The sequence below is a fragment of the Echiichthys vipera genome (genome assembly GCF_963691815.1).
Source record: "Echiichthys vipera genome assembly, chromosome: 16".
Classification (NCBI taxonomy): Eukaryota; Metazoa; Chordata; class Actinopteri; order Perciformes; family Trachinidae; genus Echiichthys; species Echiichthys vipera.
This window is the reverse complement of record NC_139841.1, coordinates 20,866,034-20,889,813: the sequence shown is the minus strand read 5'-3', so window position 1 is coordinate 20,889,813 and position 23,780 is coordinate 20,866,034. Positions and strand designations below refer to the sequence as shown.

Below are 23,780 nucleotides of genomic sequence, written 5' to 3'. Positions count from 1 at the left end.
TTAATTTAATTATTATTTATTTTAATATTAATTTAAAGGAACAAAAACACAATATTAACTTTACTTAATATTAACATTAGACTCAGGAAAAGCAGACCTTCTTTTAAAAAGTTACTTAGACATAAATTAAATAATCCCTTTTAGATCTATAGAAATTGTGCTTGTTGGTTTTTTATTAGTTATGGTTGTTTTATTACTGTGGTGTGTTTTCACTTATTATTATTATTATTATTATTCATTTATAAGGCTGAGCGTATTATTTTTTTGTTGTTACAGCTGCCTTGTTTTTGTTTTATTGATATAATAGTTTTGTTTCAATGACATAGTGTGATTGTATTACTTGTATGTATCGCTTTGTGGCAGCTAATGGGGATCCAAATAAAGAATAAAGAATACTTACATCCACCACAGAAAAGAAATAATGTAAATAAACAAATAAATCAATGTTATTAGAGCCGTTGTTTCAGTAACAGCCACGCGGTGGCAGCAAAGATGCAGACGTCATGACGCACACGGAGCGTCCTAGTATTACCTGCGTGTGTGTGTGTGTGTGTGTGTCTGTGTGCGTGTGTTTGTGTGTGTGTGTGCGTGTGCGTGCGTATGTGTGCGTCTTTGTATGTGTGTCTTTGTGTGTGGGGGGGGCTGTGCGTATGTGCGTGCGTATGCGTGCGTCTTTGTGTGCGTGTCTTTGTGTGTGTGTGTACGTGTGTGCGTGTGTGCGTGTGCGTACGTGCGCGTCTTTGTGTGTTTGTGTCTTTGTGTGTGTGGGGGGGTGCGTATGTGCGTGCGTATGCGTGCGTCTTAGTGTGTTTGTGTCTTTGTGTGTGTGGGGGGGTGCGTATGTGCGTGCGTATGCGTGCGTCTTTGTGTGCGTGTCTTTGTGCGTGTGTGTGTGTGTGTGTGTTTGTGTGTGTTTGTGTGTGTGCGCGCGCGTGTGTGTGTGATGATGATGATGGGGTGAACTGTTCCTGTCAATGTTGGGGTTTCACCGAAACTGTTAACCAACACGTATGTTGACGCGTCACTGAACTCCAGCCTAGAGAACATATATATGTTTAAGGATGACAAAAAAAACCCAACAGTTGAGAAACCCCCGGTTTGTTAACGTGACCGCAGAGGTGACAGTTCATTCAGTTTGTTAGACAGAAGCACGGGGCGGGTGGGAGGGTCTGCCGCCGGGCTTCACCACTTTACTCCCTGAAGTTGGAGCAGTGTTGATATTACTGTCCGATGAGATGATACTGAAACACAACAGGAGTCCTCTTCTGCTCGCCGTCACCTGCATGTATTTCTCAGGAGGTTTGCTCTGGTCCTACCAAGAAGAGGATGCCAGTGACGGGTAATTAACTGCATGATGACACGAGGACTCCTTGCACGAGAGGAAATAAAATGCTCACCTTTAAAATGTCTTTCCTTCACAGTGGAGAGTGCTCTGAGAACAACATTTCTACAACGAAGTACCCCTGTGTCAAGTCCACGGGAGAAGTGACAACGTGCTACAGGTACGCACATTGACACTTATTCTTCTTTTACACTTTATTCCTGTTGATAGGTTAAAATGTCTTTGTATAGTTGCACTGTCGTTATTTGCTGCTCTGTGTGCCCTGAATTGCCCCCCGGGGACAAATAAAGTTTTTTTTTTTTTTTTTAATTTTGAATTATGTTTGGTGCTCATGAAATTGCAAAAATGCAGCTTTACATGATGTAAAATTGACTTTTCTTTTATTATTCAGAACATGTTTAAATCTTGTCTGGTTGAAATGTTACTTTATTTATTCATGTATTCTTTTTAGAAGAAAAATCTGGTTGTGTTATTCTGCTTATAGCTTTAAAACAAAAAGAATTAGGTTATTTTAAACATCATCCAGTGATCTTTTTTTTTTTTTACCATGCATGTGATTTTAATCAAAATGAATCCACTGTCAGTTGTCAGTCAGCTGTTGAGTTGTAAAATATCTGCTTCCTAAAAAAGACTGCAGTTCATCGTGGATATTACAAAACCTAATGAACCTTTTTAAGTTATTATATAATATTGTATCTAATGGAATAGAGGACATGGGTTGGGATTTTCCTCTTAATCATGCTTTTGTGAACTTAAGGGATCATAGCAATCTAAATATCCACGAGCCTCCAGACTGGACTGTTCTGCTCTGGCACTGGCTTTAATTATGACACTTCACAGACACCGTGGACACAGCGTCTCCTCGCTGCAAAACCCCTGTCAGAGGCTACGGATTAAGTTGTTAGAACCTAATCCGTCTTCATTGCCAGGGGGCCACCTGGCAGGCTTGATGAAAAAACTGACTTTAACAAGGTAGTTTAGACAAAAATCAATTCAAATATCCACTGTTTTTCACTTAAGTCCAATTCATTGATTGCGGTTTAGAATAGATACAGTTTAAATCCACAACGTTTGACAAACATCTGTTGTCTTTGTGACAGATACAAGCTGACAGTTTAATCATATTGCTCTACAACGCCTCAACTCTCCTTACGCTGCTCCTTTTAAGATATATTTATTATATAATGGACAGCTCATATATGCTAAAACAGCTCTTTGCAGGAATATAATGTAAATTTTTCTGGCTGATGAGATGGGTGTGCTGTTGTTTTGGAAACAATATAATGGAACTTATTTAGGGAACTCATTTTCAAACATTTTGCCAATCATATTGGATCATAGTATTTCTATACTGCATGTCCTGTTCTGAGAAAGTATATAGAGAACTAAAGAAATGGCGTATTGTTGGACATGTCCTCTGAGAAGTCTTCCAAATGTAGACTTTGTAAGGTTTCATCCCTACATCACTTGACAAACTGGCTATGATTCAAGCACACAGTGACATCCTGTTTGATCTTCAACTCTCAAACACATTCTTAACATAATTATGTTGGTTTATGGTTATTGGCTAAAGCTACAGTTGTTTCCCACAATGTTTATTTAAAGAAGAAGTGTTTCAGCCAAGAGCCAAGATAGCGTGTCCTGGGTGCATTCCAGCTCACCTGCACAGTGTGAGCCGATGACAGCCTATCAGCCCTCTGATGGCCAGTAGAGAAGTTTTATTGTACTTCCATCCAAAGATTCAGAGTGATGGTGTGATTTTGATAAGGTGAATGTGGAGTTTGCATACTGAACTGAATAAAATGCAGTCATATACCAGTGCAGTTGTGCCTTGGCATGACTTACATGTAGTTCAAAGTGAACCCAGCCTGATTCAAGTTGGCAAGACTCAGTTGCCAAAGGAAATGTAGGCTTATGGCATGCATTAGGCTCTCTGTAGAGAATCAATGTGTCTGGAAATCTTGGAACATTTTGTTACTGTCAATTTTGCAGTTGTAGTGGTGTGCAATGGATTTTGAGTACGTCCACTAAGCCCACGTCGAACACAAAGAAGTTCTTGCCAATCGAGTATACATCTTGCATACACAAAATCCACATATTATGCAGTTGCAACACAATATCTAATCAATTTTATGCCATACTTGAATTTTAGTTTAATGATTAACTGCAGTAAAAATCCATATGGTTAGTATGACCATTTTAAACTCTGATTACTGTTAAAACCCTGTTTAATTACTGCGCTCTAGGTAAATACTGTCCAGCATTAATCATGATTTCTCCCAGGAGCAGGTGCAGCATTTATTCTGCGTCAGTGAAAACATGGCAGAGGGCAGAGACAGCGGTCTGGAGATTTTCTGCCTTCTAAGAGAGTCTGAAAGTGTCAAAATGTAAAAATTTCTGTTTCATCTCTTTTTGTAACAGAGCCATCGTTTTGCACACAACCCCACGTTTTACATTTTTGCATGGATTGAAAAAAACTACACGTAACGTGTAATTTCTGGGGCTGCTAGGATTTTTATCAGACTTGGAGTGAGTTAAGCCTAGCCTAGTTTTCCCCCCTTCTAGTCCTTATGCTCAGCTAAGCTAATCAGATCCTGGTTCTAGCTTAATATTTAACAGACAAACGTGAGAGTGGCATCAATCGTCTCATTTAACTCTTAGCCAGAAAGCAAATCTTATTTCCCCAAATGCTGCACATTTTAGCGGCCTTGAAATTCAAGTCTCACGGAGGTCTAGTGGGAGAGGAGAGGACCACATGAAGGAATTTTGAAACCGGCCCCCTTTGACCATGGCATTCCACTGTGTGCACAGTTTAACACTCATCCTCGGAGTATTCATCATATTGTGAACCAGCATCAGAGCGGAGACCAGAGACCGAGAGAGCAAATGTCACGGTACAAGAGAAGCACCAGGGCTTTAGTTGACTCGTACCATATCCGTCTAACTGTCAGTGAAGGCTCATTCTTCCCCCACCGTCTTTCTTGGTAGTTTTATTTGTGTTCAAGGTTTAGTGTCTAAGGATTCAGTAGTTTCTGGCTTCAAAGTATATGCTTATATTTATAGTTTTACTGGCTGTAGGGTTGAATATGCTTGGCTCACAGTAAGATGTGAAAGGTTGTGCAGGGGTTTTGTTCCAGAACTTGAACTTAAATCATGACTGATTGCAACATAAATGCTTTACAAAAAGCCAAAATAGGGCTTGATTGAAATGATAAGGTGAGTGCTGTTTGTTCCAATTTGGCAACATCTTTGGTGTTAAACGGTCACTGCTGTTGCCGTTTTCATTGTACCTTCCAGAGATGGGTTTGTAATCAGCATTGACAGTTGTAAATCTTAAACCACAGTCCGAACCACAGTTTAAAAACCCATCACTCTCTGTGTCCGGAGAGTTTTGTGGCTTGTGTCACAAAGCACGATTTACTGACTTAGTGGACAAATGTACTGAATGTAACCCAGAAGAGGTTTTTATTTGATCCAGGTTTTACTCAACAGTTATCCAGCTAACTTCCTAATCTGCTTTGTGAGATAGACCCCCCGGGGAAAATATACTTGACATCTGTTATTAGCAAACAGCAAATCTTTGAGCTTTAACGACTTGAAGCTGAATCACTTCAGTTCACTATCAGTTGGCAGTTGAAAGTGACAGAACAGATATTTATGAAAATGTTATGTGCTAAAGATTGATTGTTTTTATGCTGTTCAATCAAATGAAGTAAAATTTAGTGCAGTTTACGCGGAATGTCAACATTTGTTCAGCTGCTGAGATTAAGTATCATATGACATCTCTGAAAATCTGAGATGAGAGCCAGATCCAACGTGTTAACCATCATGCGATCGAGGCACATTAATAATCTTTGTTTATAACTTCTTGTAGGTGACAAGAGGGTACATGAAACAGTGATTACATTAGCTTGATTTATTGTGTATACGATGTCTGCATTACCTACCCTGTAAAGGAAATGCTTCCCTGGAAAAGAAGCAGAACACAGTCCGAGTGAGTCTTTCCACTCTACAGCTGCAACAGTTAAACATAATTGATGTGTGGCAGCATTTGTAATTGTTGCTTTGTTATTTTTCCAAGTCGTTCTGGTGGTACTAAGCATTTTGTTGCGTTTTCTCCCCCCACCCCCCTACTCCCGTCCTCTGCTCTGGAATTCAAGGGGAAACTGGTTTACGCAGTGAGGAAACGGAGGATAACATTTCTTCAGGCCCCCTGTGAGGCATGATAGTCATGATATTTCTCATGCGCTCGGCTGATCCAAACAGCATTGTTTGTGTCCCATCAGGTCATTCCAATGAAATGCATTGTAATCTGTTCGTATTGTGTGTTGTACCTCTCATTTTCACTTACTTCTGTTCTGCATTGTACTAAAATGAATCCAGTGGCCCAGAAATTTGTCAAAAGAAATTAGATTTTCCATTGACTGCAAAATAAGTAACCGATTTATATTCAAACACTGTTCGTTCCGCTCAGTTCCAGTGAAACTATCACTTCAGTCTGACTATTCAACTTGGCTACAAAGCTTGAAAGTCTCTCTTGTTTCCGTAGTTTTCAAATGTGGTTTTTACATTAAATTTAAATGTATTCTGTGCCTTGGAATAATCTCAGCTGGAGTTTTGTTCCTTCTCCCAATTCAAATAGCTTTCAACACGAGAAATACACTTGGGAGTTCTCTACTGCCATATTGTCATCCCTCCAGTGATCATAACTCCTTGAAGGATTTAATTGTGGCACAGCTTAAAGAGTTCAGCAGGCCCCAGTTAGGTATGTTTTGACCTTATGGGCATCTATATTTCTGATACAACTATAAATGTTCTGCACTGAAAAGTAGAAGGAGTCTAGATTTATAGACAGCATAGGAGTAGCATCTTTCATCAGATTTTTTTTGGCGGGAAAACGTAACTTAGGAAAGCCCCGGTGTTATAATGTTACTAAATGAATGTCAACTGAGCCATTGGCACACATCCACTAATGTAGCATAGCTTTTTAATAGGTTAGAGTCCTCTTTAAATAGATGTCGGATTTAAATTTTCCAACATTTTTGAATGTTACTACTGAGGTTCTAGGTTAAATTACACATAAACTGATACAGTATAATCAGTCATTAAGCAGAGTGATTGTTCCAGGATGAAAGAATGAAACCCCTCCACTGATGATTGCACATGAGGGACATGGAAAATATTAGGCAATTTAAAATGATTACTCTCAGTCTCAGACATTCTTTATTGTGTTATTTTTTACTACTTACAAACCCAATTATCAATCCCATCATGTACGTACTACTGGATATGCGTCATAGAACCAGTTATCAGACTTGATAAGTACTTGTCAAGTCTTGTCTGCTTGTTTGTACAGAAAAAAAAGAGCAGCACAGTTCATGTCAAAAGATTTTGTAGCATTGAAGCAAAACAGCAGGCCAATAATACACTTATTACTGTAGCTGTTGTTCCGTTGTAAACAATGTTTTTAGTGGTTTCCACTTAAGGGTTTCCAAAAACACAGAGGTTAAGTGCCAAAGCAGGCGTATTTTTGATTTATTAAAACCACATCTGGAATTACAAACAAAACGTTTTTATATTTGGTTCAAACCGCTCATTCAATTCAGGAATGACAACCTTTATAAACAATGACACTTCAGCATTTGAAAAGAAGAAAAGAGCATAATAATAAAGTAAATACGTTTTCTGAGGAAGGAACATGGAATAAGTCCAAGCAGTTTCTCAGCAGCTCTTTGAGTTTACCGGATTTCAGATTTAGAAGGAGATAACTCCTCTGAAAATCATGCCAACCAAAAATTCCTGAAATGATGATCAGCATTTTGATACTGAGTAACAAGAGAAAAGGTAAGAGGCTTGTATGATGTCCACCATTACATTACACAAGAAAGTGTACCATTAAAAGGCAATAAATTCTTACTTTTACTGCTACATGCATGTGCTAAATAAGCAACATCCCCATAACACTGTGGTCTGATTTATGCCATAATTCATCATAAATCAAACCCTGAAATGATACATAATGTCCTGTCAAAGAGAAGACATCAACAGCTGTTTCCTATCAATATTCAGAGAAGGCATATGTAGCTTGTTAACTGAAATAGACTACAGTATTTCAGAGGCTGCACTGTGTGTTCAAGAGTTGCCATGAACATTTGGTGTTGCTCTTTGATGACAGCTCCCGCACAGTTCGACATTAAAAGGATCTAAAGGCACAGAGGAGGAAGTCAGCTGTTGGATTAAGCTAATGATCCTAGTCTGTCCGGTTAAAAATACTATGAGGAATACAGTGAAATACTCTTAATAACTTTATTTTTCTTTGGTAGACGTGTCAGTAACTTTACCCTTAGTGTCGACCAGGTGCAGTCTGTCTCTGAGGGATTTCTCCCAATTTGATGACTCATGAGCAGAAAAAATGAGCTTAGAATCATTAGGAGTAAATGTTCACTTGCTCTTCATATCTCTTCCAACAAGTCTCCAAAATTAAACATGCAGGAGTTTTCTGATCTGGCTCCTTAATCAGCAGGACAGCAGTGTTTGGCTGTGCATTTTACGATCTGATAACACTGTGGTTAAAGTATGTCGGTTTAGTATTGAACATAAATTGGTCTGAGTTAGGGCGAGAGCATGGTTTTGGTAAAAATTGTGTCTTTGTTAATGTTAAAGAGTACCTTCATCTTGTCCAAGGTCAAGCAATGATCAATGTCATGGTTACAAAAAAACTCTATTGACTGTCTGTTCCTATATGTAGGAAACAAATAGGGGTCTCCTTTGTCAAAGTCCCACATTTTGTTGACCCACTTGGGCAAGAGTGATAATTACTACTAAGGCTGCTGGAGGGAGTTGTCACTTAAGCGTAAACATATGTTGGTTTTAGGACACCTTCTGAAACAAGTGACACAGCTGTATTTCTTTGGAGGGCAGTGTCCTTTTCCAGGATACTATTTTCTCATAAAGTCAGGAAACTGTATAAAATAATGCATGGATCATCCTGTGGCCTATGAGTTCAGCTCAGCCCATGTGTTTGTCCAACCTTAGTAAATAACCTGCACAGGTGAGATTAGTTGCAGCTGCACCTGCATTTATGGGGGATCTAATTTGACATACATCATTGTTTAAAAAGGCCTTCAATTTATTTAAAACCATGTTATACTGACATCATAAAATGTTCATCTGTCATGACAAATTAATTCATTTATGTTCCTGTGGTAAAAGATGTTGTAAAGCCCCCCAAGGTTTTTACAATGCAACATAACTACACAAGACTTAAGAAGATCAGTCTTGAAATGAACAGCTAATAATAATTATAACAGCTAAAACTCTGCTCATAACAATACAATCTCAAGAGCCTTATATGTTTCTTACACAATGAGTCCACTGCACCTTATATTATTATATGTTTACATTTGCACTACTATTAGATTATACATTTTTTTATGTATCTTTTTATATTGTATTCTTATTTTACTGTTTCTGTGTCTAAAGCTGCTGCTACACTGCAATTTCCCAGCTTGGGATCAATAAAGTATTTCTATTCTATTCTATACTATTCTAAATTACAAAGAAAACCTTTTATTCACGTCTTAACAGAAGGGGAGGGGAAAGTATTGCTTTTGTTTTTACATCAGCTTTATTTATGATTATCGCTAGTTTTTCACAAATGGCTGTGCACAGACACATCAATTATTTTGTCTGTTTTCCTGCCTCCATAGAAACATTATTGATGTTGATGGTAATAATTCATAGCACATACGCCTTAGAGCCAGCGATTATTGTGTGTCAATTAAATGGTGTTGCTCTTTGCACCATATTGTGCACAATATTGTTATAGAAGTCGAGCCAGTTGGTTGTGAGTAATCTGTACAGGTTCTGTCATTAATGTTTGCTGCTGGAAGTTCTCACAGTCACTGTTGAACTGTGTTGTGAGTGGGAGGTGGAAGCAGGTTTTTCAAGTTACATTTACATTCGTCATTCATCTTTGCTCCCGTAGGGGGTGTACAAGCATTTTAATAGCATATGTTTATTATTGTGTTGTACATGAGATGTGAAAGAGCTGTTTAGTCAGTCTTGTTAACGATTCAACTGAAGTGGTGATATGCCCTATTAGGTAAAGGATGAAGCCCCATCCTGTTCCTTAAAAGCACTGAGGAAGATGCAGTGCAATGCAAGTTGTCTAAGTGAGAGCAGGGGAGGACATGTTAGTGTTTAGGAGCATTCCTTAGTGACGGATGTAGAGCACAAAAAGCAGCAAACATCCTCTCTCTCTCTCTCTCTCTCTCTCTCTCTCTCTCTCTCTCTCTCTCCTCTGTCTCTCTCTCTCTCTCTCTCTCTCTCTCTCTCTCTCTTTCTCTCTCTTTCTCTCTCTCTCTCTCTCACCTCTCTCTCTCTCTCTCTCTCTCTCTCTCTCTCTTTCTCTCTCTCTCTCTCGAGCCTCTCTCTCTCTCTCCCGCCTCTCTATCTCTCTCTCTCTTGTGCCTGTGGTTCATTGCGCATCATGAATTAAAGTGGTGTGTTTGAAATAACCATACAGGAGATGATCTATCTATCTATCAATTTATCTATCTATCTATCTATCTATTTCTCTCTCACACACTCTCTCTCTCGCCTCTCTCTCTCTCTCTCTCTCTCGTCTCTCTCTCCTCTCTCTCTTGTGCCTGTGGTTCATTGCGCTTCATGAATTAAAGTGGTGTGTTGGAAATATACATACAGGAGATGTTCGTAATTGTATTATTGGATTTACTATTTCACATTTATTTGACCAAATGTTAGTGTTAAAAATTTCTCACTTACAAATAATACATTTATTTGCCTCCTAGTAATTTTTTCTTTCTGTGAATATAATTCAAAACACCACACTTATCATTCAAAACGTGTTTAATCATTACTGGACAGGGAGTCATTTGTTATGATTCTTTAGCATTTTGCCATCTGTTGCCATTTGAAAGATGACCCTAATATGAAACATGCCTTTACTGGAAAGACCATGACATTAAGAGTTCTTACTTTATAATGTCTCCTAAAGCCTGAAGCTGTTTAATCAGAATAGTTTGACATCTGTTGTTTTGGAGGATTTTGACCTGTTACTCAGAGTACACATTCTTCAGCACTTTACAGTAGTTATCCAGTATGTGGAGGACAGGCTGTAAATGGAGATGGATTTTTCCCCTCTGTCAGATCCTTCACATCTTCAAAGACATGTACTGAACAGGGTATGGGGTATATGTAAGCTACTGTCTGAATATCTACTGGAAATGGAAATGGGGACTAAATGTGGTGTGTTTGAAAGAGGCATCCATCTGCTCTCTTTTCACCTCTAGTGAGATTTAAATAGTCATTTCATATGTCATAAATGTGTGTTCTGACGTTAAATGTCATTTTTAATCCATGCTAAATGGTAGAAGATCCTAAATTAAGTGACATTACAAGATTTATTTGGTGTCCACGTGTGGTCTGTTTCACATTCAGCTTTTACTTTTCATATCACAGCCATTCCTCCTCTAATCCATGTATCAACATTTTGTTAATGATATTTCAGTTGCTTAAAATCCCACTAATGTTTCCTTTGGCTGTTGCTCATTCACCCATCTGTTTCTCTCCGTGGAGAACTGTAGTGTGGTCACGCTTTGGTCACGCTGTGGTTTTGCGATGGTTAAGAGATGTGGTGATATGTAAACCACAGGCTGTGGGTTTTCTGCCTCAATGCCTCTTCTCTGTTTATCCAAGACTGTGCTCTAGATGTATTCAACATATTATTACATTTTAACCAGAAATAAATATATATAAATAATAAAATTGCAGCACTTTGCATAAAAAACTGTATTTGTACACCCAATACTGTGAAACAGGAACTTCTCGACAAGTTAATCAGCTAATTGGAAGCACTTGGGTGTGTGTTTAGAACCTGATTTGCTTTTTTCCCGTAGCTAATTGGTATTCATTGTTGGGCCATTTGAAGCCTTAATTTATTCTCCGTAAGTGAAAAGTACAAGCTGCTAATTTATCAGTCCTGGAGGACAGCAGCTAGCCAGAGGAAATGTCCACTGGACTGATGCATGGCAGCACTGTGTTCACTGCTGCACCAGTGAACACAGTGCTGCCATGCATCAGTCCAGTCGTGTTAAATTGTAAACAGCTGTAGCATTCAATGTTAATAACATATTTTGGAGAAGAGACTACATGTTGGTGGCTCTTGACAACGCAGATGTTGCCCCCTTCCATCGAGAATATTGCTTGTATGATGCTGAATTTCAATATTTGTGAGTCAGTTCTATCCACCACCACTACCAACACCATCAGTTTGTCTGTCCAGCTTTCAAGACCATGTTATTCAGCAGTTATCAGCTACATAATCTGTGTGAATCACTCAGACATTTATCCTCCGTCTCACGTTGCTCTCTTCTCTACATTGAAGAAGGCCAGATATGCTCCATTCCTACTGAAACATAAGGATTATTTTTCAATTATAATCTGACTTGGCCAATGCTGGCTAATTTCTATGTGCAGTCCCTGGACAGAATATTTAATTTCACTACATGCAAGTATTAAAATAATATGAAAACCCCAAAGCCTCAAGTGGGCTCATATATGTCACATACCACACATCTCGGTTACCTTACACACTACATGTCATGAGAACATATGAAACTGATAAAAGAAGATCTACTATAATACAGTAACTGGCCCACATATAGACATAATAGTCTCCAGTCATGACAAAACTGCACTGAAAACAAAGAGAATTGTTAACCAACCTAAAATAAATACCTAAATTGGGAACCCAAAATATTTTCAAATCAAGTTAACAAGCTAGATCAACACAATTGCTGTGAAATGATGTTATGTCATCCAAGTTTGTTGAAATAATCTTTGTTCAATACAGGACAAGGCTTATATCACATATGCTACATTTAAATGTTCATGGCAATCCATGCAGTATCTGTTGAAAATAGCTGTAGACATTTCCCCTAAATTCAAAATTGTCACCCTCACGGTGGCACAAAGCCAGATCATCACTAAAGTCATTAAGATACACCTTCTGGGAACCATGAACGTCTGTACAACACTTTACCAATCCATCGAGCAGATGTTGAGATGTTTCACAGGATAAGTGAAAGTTTTGGTGTCTGTTGGTGGCACTAAAGTGGTGGACTGACACCACGGCTCAGAACAGGGGCTGTAGAAGCAGGACTCCAGCACATATTTATTGGTCAAACACACGTGACAAAAACAGATCATGTAAGCCGTAGATCTCAAAATGATTTGCATCCAGTTTTCTGAACACCAAGATGCGGCAGTCACCTCTCCTGGCTTTATAATACCTCATATGCTCCCAAGAGTGATTACTGTTAAAGTCCCTCTCCACTGTTTATGTCCTCTAAAATGTCATGACTGGACTGACTTACATGTATCTGTTCAAAGTTTGTCACTAGAGAGAGACTAGAGATCGTCAACACGTTCTAGTCCTTCACAATCTAATATCATCGTATTGCCTCCCCCTACTGCCAGCTCCATCTCTGAGTTTTTTTTAATTTTCTATCAAGTTATAAAAAATGTATTATACTAGAGTAGTTTTTCAAATAGTATAAAACGTGTCTGGAGAGAGACTTTGAGCATTTTCTAGTTCCTCAGAATATAATTGTATTGATTTCTCTCATACTCCATTGTTTTGTGGCTTGAGTAGAGATAGACTGATTGATTGAGTGCTCTTTTTTTTAATTGTACTATATATTTAATAAATCATCAGGAGGAGGCAGTGTCACAGTCAATCAACTACTGCACTGAAAGGTCTTAGCTGAGGAAAAAAAGACCATCTGCTTTTTACATCTAAATCTGTATGAATTTTGTTGGAGTGAACCATTTCTACATTGGGATGACAGATATTTCTTTTTATAGGCAAATCATCTCTCATAAGCTACTGTTGATTTTAGTTCACCTTTCAGAAGGCCAGTTCTTCAGGAACTCATTTTTTATAGAAATCCATTCTGTAGCACCCTTTTCATAGCACGTCTATGCATATTGAAGTGTTTATTTTACAGCTTTTTTCCACTCTGTTAACGTAATGAACTGCCAAAACTATTAATAATAAAGAATTAATTAAATTACCAATAATCCATTCAAGATTCTTTTAACATTTCCCTGAAGTGGAGGTTGCACGCTTTCACAGTAACCTCAGTGTTTGAAGGCGATTGGTAATATCTGGCTTGCGTCCAGTAGAATGGTTTGAGTTAAAAACACATGGACGGGCTGATGATGGTTTACTGTAACAGGCCACAGACAGCCACGCTCTGCATCATTTCCTGAAGTGTCAGTATCAGAGACATCACGCACACCTCTGCACTTGTCTTCAGCTTTTTAAGTGAAAGTTTATATAAATGAAAATTTGAGAAATGTGACATTAAAGCAGATAGATTTCATTATGGATTACTTCACATGTGTTCAGAGTCAAATCCGATTTGTCTGAGCCTGGAACACGACTGAGGAAATGCAACAAAGAGAGGCAGAGGCCCGGGCTAGCTGACTGGGGGTACGTTGGCTCCAGCTGTCCGCCAAAGCTGAGTGCATCGCACTCATTGAAAAACTGCCGGTTTTGTTGGATTATGTTGCAGATGCCAGCACAGCAGGAGTGCTCTACATGGCCAAAGTAGCTGCTAACATCAGATGGATTGCAAAGCTAATATGGGGAGAGGTCCTTATTTCAACTGACCCTTTTCTGCCACACAAAAAGTAGCCATTGTTCAGTTGCTGTGTATTATAACAGTGATTTGTTCCTTATATGGCTGCATATTGCTCAGACAGGCAGGGAAGCTTGTTTACTGTTTTTTATTTGGGATGTTAATGTGGCTCACTGTGGTGAACCTCGCACCCACGCCAAGCTGGTACATGCAGACAGACTTTGGTTTTGGCACAGCAGATCTGTTCCCTCATCTTTCACACACACACACACACACACACAGACACACGCACACACGCACACACGCAGGGGTGTAATAAAGGTGCAGCAGCCCCACAACGATCATACCGTGTTAAAGTGGCTACTGTGAGAGTGTTTTTGGCAGATCACTAATTCAGTTAATGTGCTTTTTTTCTAGAGTGTTGTTTTAAAGGAGTAGTTATGCATTTTGGGTAACACTGATACACTTAATAGCTTTATTGCAGAGACTTACTGTAGATAAGATCGATATCCCTTTCACAGATTTGATAAACGTGAAGCTGGAGCAGTTTATTTTTTTTCCACTTTGATTTTTGCACAGATTGTTAATTAGTGAGCTTAAGTGGTGCTGGTACAAGTTGTTTCGACCCGTTTCCAGTCTTTAGGTTAAGCTAACCAGCTGCCGCCTGTAGCTTCCAATTGAATGTACTGATATGAAAGTGGAATCAAACTTTCTGCAATAAATTGTTGAACGATTCTTTTAATAGACTTCAGTAACCATGATGACATTATTTTCTATAACTAGCAGCAACAGTTCCCTTCAACTTGTGACTTTATTGTGTTGTTACATGTTCTGTTTTCCAACTTTTTTTAACGTTTACCATGCCCTCTCATTACCGTTGGGCAAACAAAAGGGCAAGAATCAAAAGCAGAGTTTTGAATTAATGACATTAAATTGAGCGATGTGTTTGCACAATTTCCTTACCAGACTGGTTGTTTGTTTTAAATGAGGGGCCTTACCAAGGGGTATTGTACCAAAGCTGTGTGACGGGCCGTGAACACTGAGTTCAAACAGTCATTAACCAATAGGTTATGTTAATGTACCATGTTAGTGATCAAATTGCGTGCCATTATTTCTCTGGGCCGACGTATATATGCACTCACCCTGGATACAGACGAAAACAAGATTGCAGAGAGTAATTCATTTGAAATGGAAGAGAGGGTATTTTATCCAAGAGGACATTTGTCTTGTAAAAGGCCAACTAAATCGCTTTTATTTAGCAGAAGAAGTGATAAATTGTGTCCCAATGTAGCCTGTCTTTCGTTTTCTAATACCCTGCCTCTGTAAACTCATTTTGCCTTTCAGTCTGTGGCTACCTTCCTGCATTTTATTTACCACATTATCGTCTACATGTGCATTAGGGTTTCTTTACCCTGGCTATCCTATCAATTAGCTGCTATATCTGTCTATTAAGCAGCATTTAGTTTTCAATACTACCCTCTTGGGTGCTCAGTACTTCAGCAGAGTTGGGCTATCCAGTAAGTACAAGATTAGTGACTTGTCACTAATGGTCATGGTGTGGTTGACGCTCTTTAGTGTTTTGCATATTACGATACAGTCAGTTGACTACATGTAATGTAAAAGGGGTTGCCTTTAGTGAATAACCCACAGAGAAAATCCACTCCATTGAACATTTGAGCCTCATTAAGCTCACAGTTTTTGGTGTCATGGATTCCAATAGGTTGATGTTGGCGTGTGCCTGCTGGATGTGGAAGTAGACTGTTGTTTTCTAACATTAGCTGGTTGTAAAATGTGATAATATGTCAGGGCTGTGTGTTTTGCAGCTTGTCTCCTCTGTCCCATATGTGTTAGAAATGTATAAATGCAGCTTGAAAATATGCTGATATAGATTTTTCCAAGTGAATCCTCAAATATCAACTGTAGGAGAAACTCTAATTTATCAGAGTTTTTATCAGCCACATAGTTGTATCTGCTGTCATCTTAATACAACCCCAGATGCTGTTAGATGCTAAACATATTTGATTTGGGTTGTCGAGGTATATTGCCAGTAACAACTACCTTCAATTTGCCCTCCTTATAAATTTCAGGGCTTGCATGAAGCTCTTAAACAGCTGAGTTGTTTTTGGACCCCTGAGTCTATGAAATGTCCCTTTAGTCTTCACATTGAGTTATACTGCTAAGTGCAGCTGTTGTCTGTAATGGCCTGCCTCCAACCGAATGATATCAGCTTGTGGAAAAACATATTCCTCCAACGTCGTTTACCTTTTATGGCATCTCCAAACAATCGCCTGTAATTGCATTTTAATTACTGACGATAATGGGACATAAAAGAGCAACACATTTGAAAAAGGAATGAGTACATTATGAATCATGACTAAAAGTCTGCCACTATAGAGAAAAGTATGGTCTGCAACAATCCCTGATGTCTGATTCCTTTCTCCTTTTTTTTGATTGTAGTATTTTAAACAGAATAACTGACCTTTCCAAGGATTCTTTTTTTTTTTTTATCAGTTTGGAGGTTTGGAAAACACAAAGGTATTCATGCATTCTGAAGCGGTACTTTATGTGTTCCTATAAACTCGTTCTCAATGGGGGTTGTTTTTTTGCCTACAGCCCTGGCAGAGGTAACTGTCCCTCTTAGTCCGCTGTATTTTGTCTAGTCCTGGAATTGCTTAACTTTATCTTCTGTTTGCCATGACGACCAGTGTGTGATTACAGAAATGGGACACATTTTGACAGGCTGGAGTTTTTATTTCTAAATGACATAATGTGAATTTCCAGAACAAACATCCATACCAAGAGGCATTACAAATTGCAGTGCACCTTTGTTCATTTGTTTATATTACACTGTGGTGAACCTGAAACTGCACAGAGAGAAAGTCTGATGTTTTTATGTGTGTATTTGTGTTTCAGAGCATAACTGAGTTACTGGGTTATATGAAAGTGGTATGCATAAACTGATTTAAAGATATGGTTATCAATAACACACAGCATTAAATGTCCTATCCTCTTTGTTATTTATTGTGTTTGTGCACGTATAGTCCACAATGACTAAAGGAAAAGGAGACAGAGCACTTTGCTTAATCTAAGGGGCGTATTTTGATTGCAGAGTGTACCATCATAACTATTATTTAAAGATTTGGAAAGTAACAGAGTTGGTTGTGATACATGTGTTCCTAGGATAAGGCCCTGCCAATGCTGGTCTCCTCTGAGGGGAGAGACAGTACGGGTCTTCGTGAGCTGGAATGGTTTGAAGTGGCAGTGTGGTCTGAGTAGCATCCCCAAAAGCTAGTATCTCCATGCGGTGAAGAAGAAAAACAGAGGAGCTCTAATAGCTCCAATCAGTGATGTATGACATTTGTTCTTGAAAACTGGACTTTGAGTCTACAACAGAGGATAACGAGGGTGCCTGCTGTTTATAGTTGAGAGTGAGGGGAGCATTGACCCTTCTAGTGCGGAGTACAGAATACTAAGCAGGCAGTATATCTGCAGAATACATAAAAAGATCAACAGCTGAGGTGTAGTCCAGAATGCCAGTGCCAGGGTTTTGGATTTGAAATTAGCAGCTAAAAAGAGAGTGAGAATTTAGTGAGGAGGCTACATCTGGATTAACTGAACGAACTGGAGGCTGGAGGGAACTGCTGCAGTCCAGACAAGAGACTGAAGATTGAGTTATTGTTGATGAGGAAACGTCTGATTTAACAGATGGTTTTGTGCAAATATACTAAATGGGTTGTGCCTTTGTTGCAGGCTTTGCAAAAGAGTCAGTCGACTAAAATACATAACAAATGCTTGGCAATGTAAGCAGGAGCCCCCGTGGTCTTAACTAAAACAACATCTTGTAGAGGGTAAGTTTTTGCTTGTGGGAAAAAGTGTAGCTTCTTCATTCTGGGACTAATTTTAAGTTGGCTGGTAGATATTCCCAACAATTATGCAAGATACAACAATAAAACAGGGTGAGAGTGGGAAAGAAGAATGCAATATCAAGGCCAAACACTAATGATAAGGGAGAGAAGAATAAGGATAAAAGTCTGAGTACAAACTTAAAAGTTTAATTTAATAAGTAGGCAAATAATGTCGAGTTAGATCTCTGAGGGAGGTTGATGGTAGTCAGAATTGGGCGGTTAGCACCTTTTGGAAAGTGAATTGTGATTATTTCAGTAATTTTCATTTATTTATGTATTGTTTTGTTTTAGTTGCATGCTGTTATTTAAAGGAAAAAGGTTCAACTGATTTTGAATTTTAGTTTATTTTACGTCTTTCTCAATTAGTGATGTCATAACTGCTAATGACATAATGCTAACAATATTGATGACCATGTTCACATATGCAAGCAAACCTCCCCGGTGAGTGAAAGGTCAACAAATCTCTCAGTCAAGAAGCCATTGCTCTACCCAAATTTAACCACTTCCTTTTTTGTGCAGCTGGAAGATGCTGCTTGCTCATTGGGCTACTGTGCAAGGCATCTTGGCACCTCGGAACAAATTTACAAGCTAAGCTACAATAAAAGTCTATTGTATTTGGGCATCTAAAATAATTAGGGCTGCAACTAACCATTTAGATTAATGGGTAAGTCATGCCAAAGGTTACATCTTCAAGGTACTCAAAAATAATACATTTACAATAATACAAAACAGAAAATGGCAGCAAATCATCGCCTTAGTGGAACCAGAAAAATGTTCATATAAAATAGTGATCAAAATGATTTAGTCATTACTTGATTAGTGTTTCTTTTGCTCTAGATCTGCACCATTCAGCATGATAACGCTAGTAAGCGAGAGTTGTGTCCTCTTCACTTCGTCAAACATCTTGACTGGAATGCAGACATGTTATTGTATATCGCTGCTAGACAAATAAGCCTCCACTGAGCGGACTGCATGTGTTGTCTCACAGCTGTGTGTGTATGTGTGTGTGATAGTCTCTAGTTTTGTAATTGTTATCCCTGTTAGAGAGGAGAGCACGCTGGGATGTGATGAAGAGGGCCTCTCATATGAATACGTGTGTACTGTATGCACATCCTTGTGCAGTTTCCATGCTATGGTTGCTTCCACTTGAATGTATGCCGGTGTGAATTAGTGTGTGTTCATTACAAGACAAAGCCAGGCCAGGAAGGTCCACCTTGTTGGTTCAGGGGAGGTCCACTGTTTATAAGGTAATTAGAGCGCTTATGGTTCACCCCGGGTAACTGAGGTCAGACTAATCTATGTCTATATTTCAGTGGGGCCCTGTAAACTGATAGGGATCACTGGCCAAAAAAAGGAGCAGGTGGGAAAACAATCATTTTGTATGTGATGTGCAAGTGCAGGACTCAATCTAGTGTCTCTGAAATTTAATGTCAATCAACAGGCTGTGTGTGTGTGTGTGTGTGTGTGTGTGTGTGTGTGTGTGTGTGTGTGTGTGTGTGTGTGTGTGTGTGTGTGTGTGTGTGTGTGTGTGTGTGTGTGTGTGTGTGTGTGTGTGTGTGTGCGCGCGCGTGTGTGTGTGTGTGTGTGTGTGTGTGTGTGTGTGTGTGTGTGTGTGTGTGTGTGTGTGTGTGTGTGTGTGTCTGTGTGTGTGTCTGTGTGTGTGCGCGTGTGTGTGTGTCATTGATATTCTTGTAGAAGAGTGTCATGAAGGCATTTGGGATATTTCCCTCCTTGTTCTCACTCATGAATATGAATGAAATCCACATGTGTTTTGAATTTGTTCACTGATTTGCATAAAGTACATGAGCAACTAACAAGCTTGCACAGCATTGTATTCTTAGCTGTTGTTATGAGAGGTGGTGGGGCTCTGTACATAATGACTCAGCATGGTCTTGTTTTGTGTCCTGAATTCATCTCTAATTACCAATGCTTAATCTTTTGGATAGGAGTTATTCTATTAAATGCTAAAACAACAAAGGCACATTCATATTCTGCTCTTTGACTGTTCCCTAGTGTGTCACTGTGGAGACTGATACTGATGTAGATGTGAGCTGTTTGTGCAGTTCAAACACAGTGAGAGGAGCTGAGGCGGACTGTTAAATAGCCTGAGAATCAATGCCAGATATTGACTCAGACGGTTGTTTGAATATAAACAAACCTTTTTGCAAAGAATTGCATCCTTTTCAATTTAAGCATTAGTGTGCTGTAGAAGAGGCTGGAGTTCATTCACATTGCATTTATAAAAAAGAGTTTCTTAATAGCTAAGTTGGTCTTCATCATGGGAGAACGTTACTATTTTACCCCAAGCACCTTAAACACTTAGCATTCTGGAAAGGTGTGTTTGGACTGCAGACTCAACCATTTCCACAACATGTCATTTGACAAAAAAAATCTCTTTAAAGTAGGCAACAGTGTGACTGCAGTGCATTAGGTGAATGTTCTTTTAACTGGATAATAACACTTAAAACAACATTTATAACAAATGCCAGTGCTAACAGAAATGTCTGGTATGTGATGGGAATGTTATTTTCATTTATCAGCTACTGGGACCATCCATAACAAAAAGACATGAGCTATTTTCCACCTCCAGACTATAAATTATGCAGTTAGTTTGAGGTTATTTTATTGCTTTAGTGCATTGACCTTCAGCTTAGTATCAATCACCCAGTGTCTTTACCAGGCATGTTGTTTTAACTTGCAGACAGGTCATATCATCCATCTTACATTACCATCTCAGTTTTCTGTGTCTACCTCTCCCTGTCTGCCTGTTTTGTCCCAGTGTCAAAATATAAAAAGGTTATCAAAAGGAAAACAAAAGAAATAAACAATTTCTAAATTAAATCAGTTTTTTTACACATGAAAATGCGAGATAGTTCTTCAATCTGCAAAGTAAGCAAATATCACTTAGATTTTGGACGTGTTTGTTTAATGATATAATGAGAGAAAGTACAATAAGATAGAAATATTCTGGGGCTAATAATCATTTCACTGAATCGTAATTTAATAAAGATTCAGTTCAGTAAAAATTTAACCTTAACACTGATATGAACCCAGTTTCCATGGGATGTTGTTGCCTCTCTCATGATCTTCTGGAGACGGACAAAGATGTTTGTTTTTTCATGATTGTTCAACTTGCCCTGGTTATTTTGCTAAGCTGGTTATTTGCTATAAGTGCTTTATGTCCTCATGGGGATGTTATTGTGACATGAAATATTGGGTCACACAGGAAACCATCCTCAGATCCGTGCTCCTTTACCCACAAATGCCACAACATATGCTGAGATGTAATAAACTTACACAAATTGAAAGACAGAATCAACTTTCTACAGTTTCTCACACACTGGTACATTTTACTGAACCGTTATATTTGCCTAAAATAAAAACACAGTACTTCCATGCTTTATGACTATCCTACATTTGGAAATATAGTTTAGGGTGTTCCAGTAAATAGCTTTAGGAAACTACCATAGAGTACATAAATAATAACAAACAGACTAAGTTGATATGGTATGGTCCTCAGATCTTTACACTGGTTTCCTGTCAGTCAAATCATTGATTTCAAAATACTTCTATCAGTTAGAACCCAAAAACATTTCAGATCTTCTGCTCAGCTATGAACAATCCTGACCTCAGATCCTCTGGGACAGGTCTGCTCTGTGTCCCCAGAGTCAGAACTAAACATGGAGAAGCAGCATTCAGTGTTTATGCACCAATAATCTGGAACAAACTTCCAGAAAACTGCAGGTCTGCTGCAACTCTTGGTTCTTTCAAATCAAGACCGAAGACTTTTCTATTTGCCGCTGCTTTTCAGTAAACTGCACTGTAACTTATGTAACTGTAACCATCTGTTAAAAATAAACATTTTTTGCATTTTAAATTTATATGTTTTATGTGTTATTTCTCCCAATGCTTTTAATGTTTTATGTGAAGTACTGTGAATTTCCTCGTTGTTGAATTGTGCTATACAAATGAACTTGCCTTGCCTTGCCTATGGTTGGTACTAAGTTTATTAACGAGACTTGGAGTCTGCAGCTTTGTGAGGTTGTACAGTTCTTCAAGCACAGTAAAACTTTGAAATAAATGCTAACATTAACATTACTAACATAATAATAATAATAACAACAACAACAACTGGTATTTATATAGCACCTTTCAAGGAATCCAAGGACGCCTTACATAGTGACAAGTGGGACGTACACCCAAACAGTCATACAAACAAAGAACACAAAAATCTAGAGGTCAGAGGTCTTGGTGAACAGGACAGTTTTTAGAGCAGATTTGAAGGTGATCAATGTAGGGGGATTGTGGATGTCTGTGGGGAGAGAGTGTCAGAGGGTGGGGGCTGCCATGCCAAAGGCTCTGTCCCCAAACGTTAGCAGGCTTGTGCAGGGGATGGAGAGGAGACCTGAGTCTGATGACCGCAGGTTCCGGGATGGGGTATGTTGGTGGAGGAGGTTGGATAAGTACTGGGGGGGAAAGGGCATAGAGGGATTTGTAGGTTAGGAGGAGGATTTTGTATGTGATGCTGCACTTGGCCGAGAGCCAGTGGAGGTGGATGAGTGTGGGGGTGATATGCTGCCAGGGCTTGGCGTGGGCAAGAACCTTGGCAGCTGAGTTCTACACGTATTGGAGCCTGTCCAAGGTTTTGCTGGAAAGCCTGAACAGAACTCCATTGCAGTAATTCAGTCGGAAGGTGACAACATGCTGATGTTTAACGTGAACCATGTTAACCATCTTCATTAAGTGTCCTCATTACCACTAAAGTACAACTGAAGCTTTAAGTGCATTAAGATGTTACAGGGGTTACAAACAAAGCCATGTTGTAGCTGACATATGCATCCCCAAATATGTAACTGCACATTAGCAATGGCTGCATTATTTTAAGTACAAAGTTGCTGATGCCATTTGAAACTTTTGATAGTAAAGACAAGAAAGTTGAAGAAAGACCCAGTGAGTCTAAAGAGGCCAAGAATGAAATGGAAACGTTTTAGCCTAAACAACTAAAACTACTTATTTCAACATAACCAAAATAACATTTAAAATAACGTGTTTCTCCCCAATATAAGAAAATAGTGATTAAATACTTTGTCAACGAGTGTTTTATCTGATGTTCAGCATTTTCCTTCACTTTCTTGTAGCTGTTTTTGAGATGGTTATAGTGATTGTCATCTATCCTTATACAGTGCCTGTAAAGACATACACACAAGCACACTTTATTCTTACACTTTATTAGAGTTTATCTGAATATAGCTTTGAAATGAAGGTGTTCAGTGTTATTATATGCATTAATCTGTGCCTCTGTCAGTACATCCCTTATTGCGTAAATCGCCAATTGCATCAATTGGATCATTCAGATTGAATATTTGATTGATGATTTCCCTTACCTTCTTTCATGTGTAAAATCACAAAATGAAAGCCCACAATAAACACATGCATATGCATATACAATAAATTTTAAGTTGTGTGAGTGAATAAGTACTTTGCTGCTCTGTATTTCCTAGGCCCATGAAAATAGCCGTAAAAGCACTAGACTGTAGAAGGCAGACAGTCAGTGATTTACTTAGTTTTACCAGGATTATATTTCTGTTATGATGTTATTGCAAATAGCATGACCTTTTTGTAGACGGGTCATTGGATTCATGAAAAAAATTGGAGGGAGCAAATGGATAATCTCACTGTAAAAAAATAGAAACTAGAATTAAGAGATCCTGAGATATACCCACATTATTTTCAAAGTTTCTAATGGGACATTTAAAAGAGAGATCTCACAAATCAATGTGAAATTGTTGGTTTAACTGTTTTCAGATGACAGAATCTGCTTTTCTTACTTTTCCACAGCATTCCCCTCCAATCCTTTTCATTGTA

The 23,780-nt window shown here is 38.7% G+C and overlaps 1 protein-coding gene across 2 annotated transcripts in view; it reads left to right on the top strand.

Moving 5' to 3' along the window:
- Window positions 1-1,208: 1,208 nt before the first annotated feature.
- ccbe1 (collagen and calcium binding EGF domains 1) overlaps window positions 1,209-23,780 on the top strand; it is a 35,892-nt gene continuing 13,320 nt past the window's right edge. For both annotated transcript variants that reach the window (XM_083930390.1, XM_083930389.1), the window contains exons 1-2: window positions 1,209-1,339; window positions 1,422-1,502. In XM_083930390.1, the coding sequence (XP_083786516.1) occupies window positions 1,236-1,339; window positions 1,422-1,502 (185 nt within the window). In that variant the 5' untranslated portion in view covers window positions 1,209-1,235. The remainder of the gene's footprint in view (window positions 1,340-1,421; window positions 1,503-23,780) is intronic.